The sequence below is a fragment of the Sinocyclocheilus grahami genome, unplaced genomic scaffold (genome assembly GCF_001515645.1).
Source record: "Sinocyclocheilus grahami isolate Dianchi unplaced genomic scaffold, SAMN03320097.WGS_v1.1 scaffold375.1, whole genome shotgun sequence".
Taxonomy (NCBI): Eukaryota; Metazoa; Chordata; class Actinopteri; order Cypriniformes; family Cyprinidae; genus Sinocyclocheilus; species Sinocyclocheilus grahami.
The window spans coordinates 147,327-151,023 of record NW_015505554.1 but is presented as its reverse complement, the minus strand read 5'-3'; the positions used below and the strand labels follow the sequence as shown (position 1 = coordinate 151,023).

The 3,697-nt window shown below is 41.1% G+C and overlaps 1 protein-coding gene across 1 annotated transcript in view; it reads left to right on the top strand.

The window, feature by feature from the left end:
- LOC107549555 (interleukin-17 receptor B) overlaps positions 1-3,154 on the top strand; it is a 16,715-nt gene extending 13,561 nt beyond the window's left edge. The window contains exons 13-14 of the mRNA XM_016230685.1: positions 789-1,052; positions 1,739-3,154. Coding sequence (XP_016086171.1) covers positions 789-1,052; positions 1,739-2,136 — 662 coding nt within the window. The 3' untranslated portion in view covers positions 2,137-3,154. The remainder of the gene's footprint in view (positions 1-788; positions 1,053-1,738) is intronic.
- The last annotated feature ends 543 nt before the right edge of the window (positions 3,155-3,697 follow it).

The window sequence follows — 3,697 nt, the reverse complement described above, 5'->3', positions numbered from 1 at the left end:
AACTAGAGGATAAAATTGCTGTTTTTGAAGTAAACTCACTCTAAAAAGAGAAACGCACACACACAAATTTCATCTCTCTCTCTCTCTCTCGAATTGGCAATATTTCAGAAAAGGGTTTAGCGATTTCTAATTATTGGGGGTACTAGCCCTCCTCAATGTCTACGGTGGTTATTATTGCCCCGATCAGACATGAAAATAGCCTATGTTGTGGCACTATACTGCATGTCAGTGATGATATGACGTTAGCAAACTTTAATGATTTTTTGCAAACATTTCTTTGAGTAACATGGCCGTAAATATGAACTCACGATTGAATGTAACAAAACAAAGGATTACTTTTCGTTAAAATCTTTATTAATGCCAAAAATGCTTGCATTTATGTCTTTTTGTTCGCTCGGGCAGCCATTTTGCCGCTGACGCCGGTTTACTCTGAGATAATTCATACCCCTTCGTTTGAAGTGTGGTATCGAAAAATCTTCGTTTGAAGGGCTATTTGGCCCTTCCCCTTACCCCTACCCCTCCAACCAAAAGAGAATCGAGACAAAAGGGGAAGGGCTAAGGGGTAGAATTGGGATTGGGCCTTTGTCTTTCAGATTATGTCACTGTGAAGTGCTTTAAGCTGGTGCAGGAGATACAGGTGCAGTCACTTTATTGCATTAGATATATGTCACTTTGTTCTAAAACCAATCCATCTTCATGAGCCTGAAAAAGCAGAGCAGGCCTCTGGACACAGACTGCAGAAGCGGTAAAAGTAGTGTGTTAGTATGTTACTCTGATCACTCTCTCAGGTCAAAGCTTCCGCTGGGTTCGTGGCTCGAGGCGCGCGGAGTCTGTGCGCGTGCTGCTCGTGTACCCTGCAGTAGACAGTGTGTTTCAGCGCTCTGTGATGCTCCTGGCTGACAGTCTGCAGAGTCGTGGTGGAGTATGCGTCGTCATCGACATGTGGGAGAGAGGAAGTCTAGCAGAACAAGGGCCGCTCCGCTGGCTCAACACACAGGCCGACCTCTCCGAGAGAGTGCTCCTCATCTCACCATCTCAACGCTCACACACCGGTAACAAAGTTTGTGTTTCATGCCAGCACCAGTGCATTTGGGTCACACTCAAGAATCTGTAGGGGCTTGTGCCAGAATTCTGCTTTTTTTTTTTTTTTAAAGGTGACATATCATGAAAATCTGACTTTTCCAGGTTTTAAGTGCTATAATCAGGTCCCCGGTGCATCTACCAACCAAGGAAACGTGAAAAAGATTAACCCAGTAACTTTGTTTTGGTGAGCCTTTTTCTGCAAGCGTCTGAGAAAACGAACGCGTCTGATTTCGCTCCCTTGGTGACGTGGCAAAGGGATCTCATTATAATATCACCGCCCCTTAATCTGTAAGTTTACAGCCAGGGACGCCGTCATTTTGATTTCGCAAGCGACAACGGTATACGAGCTCTAATGCCTTGGCGAAAGTTTGAGCAAAACATGCTAACTGTTCTGTGTTTGGATGTACAGTCACACAGATCTAAAATAAACATGCGATTTATTTCCCAGCTGTTTACCTTCACAGACATAACCCAATAATTGGTGTTTTTTTTTTTGCTAGTTTGTCATCCTATCTCTTTTAAACTCCTGTAAAAGTGTTTCTTTCTCTCTCAGAGAGGCTTTTTCCTTGTTAAACACACACACACACACACAAATATATATATATATATTTTTTTTTTTAATTATTATTATTTTTTTGAATAATTCTCTTTGCAGACAACCTTAAATCCAAACTAGTTCCTGGCATGCCAGATGACACAGTTTCAGCTTCTGCCAGCAATCTTTTTGCCCTGGCCCTCAACCTCGTTACCAGTGCTGCCCATGACCCACATGGCCGGGACAAGTTCTGGGTCATCAACCTGGAGCATGATGAGAAGAGCGTGCAGACCGAGCTCAGAGGCTGCAGGACGTTCGTTCTGCCGAGAGACTTGAAGAAGCTCCATCGGCAGCTGTTGAGTGGAGCGGTTCAGAGCCCAGCGCTGCCGGGGTGCTTCTACTGCAAAAACACCCTGGAGCAGCTGGAAGAAAATACAGACTTCCCGTCTTGTGCAAAGTCTGTCAGCCTGGCTCAATTCTACAAACAGGGCAAAAATCCTTATCTCTCGTCCTATTAAGTGACTTTGTGTTTATTTTTCATTGCGTTTATCCTAAAAGATATGGAGCCAGACCTGCTCCTGAGCTGTTCTCCTTCCTTCAGGCTTCAGTTCCAACTCTGCTTCAACACACCTGCCTGTTATTTTCATTCATTATGCAGATCAGCATCAGAATCATGAAATCTGCCCTTATCTGTATACTCTGAGCTGGTTTGTCTGGTTTGCAGTGACCTTGTTTAGTGTGATGAGTGGACTCTGACCACTTCAACATTCATATGATCTCCTGCACATGTAGTGATAGAAGGCATAACTGATCCAGCTCTTTGTGGTTTAATAAAGGAAAGCTTTTCATTTCTTCAGCTGTGCCTATGGGAGCATTCTTATGCTGGAATAGAGGATCCTAATGAAGGTCTGCTAACTTGTGTAAAACATCACATACACTGCACAGTGTAGGCTAAAGTTCAGGCTGCTAACCTCAACACCTCTGCTTTGAGCAAACACTGTTTGATTGTTTGTGTCACAAGTGAACAGCTGAACTCAACCCGGTTCTGGATCCCCTTGGGTTCTGGATTCATTTACACATCTGACTTGCATTTCTTCTGAAGCGACTTACTCCGGGTCAGTGTTGGAGATAGTAACTTTTGCATTACATTATTGTGTTACTCCCTAAAAAGTAACTAATTGTGTTACTTAAGTCACATTTTACAGAAAATGCATTATGTTATTTCTGCGTTACTTTGTATAATCTGGGATGGGCTAGCTTGTTAAGTTTTTAATATTAAAAGTTGTATTTTTGGCAAATGTAAAATTCATTTTTGCTTATTAGCATGGTTGAACTGGATCATCGAAGGTGGAATGAGCTGCCGACCTCCTGAACTGCTGAGAGCATCAAGCAGCAGCTGAAGACACAGCATTTCTTCAAGCATTTAACCACTCCAACTGCCTTAAAGCAATGCCCTATACACACACACAAATATCCTAATAATCTCTGAATCGCTCCGCTGCTCTAGCCTGGTTACTAATCTAGCCATCCAATAAAAATAAGGCATTGTATATTACGAATTTTGTTGGCTCTAAATTGCTTATGTTCCTCTACTGTAAGTTGCTTTAAGCGTCTGCTAAATGCATAAATGTAAACAGTGTCATGGTTTCTCAGCAGTTGCCACATAGAAATCCTTTTTGGGGGTTCATAATGTAATAGATTTCTCATAAAATAACTTGCTACATTATGCATAACTGATACTGTTTTACTTTAGATTACAATTAATATTTATAACATTTAACTTACAAGACTACACAGTTAAATAATGTAATAAATGTATGAGCCTAAGCATTATCACACTGTCACAATGTGACATTTTTTGAGAAAATTAGTAGATTACATATGACTTATTACACTATGTGCATTTATTACATTATGGGATGCTACTACACCAACGTTGCTCAGCCAGTCAGATTCCAGGACCAGAACTGCTGTATAAAACTTTAAAGATAAAGAACAACTTTTAATAAGTATCTTTTAAATACATATTACTTTTGTAAGAAACAATTTACATCAACTGTTACAGTGCATGTTTTTTTT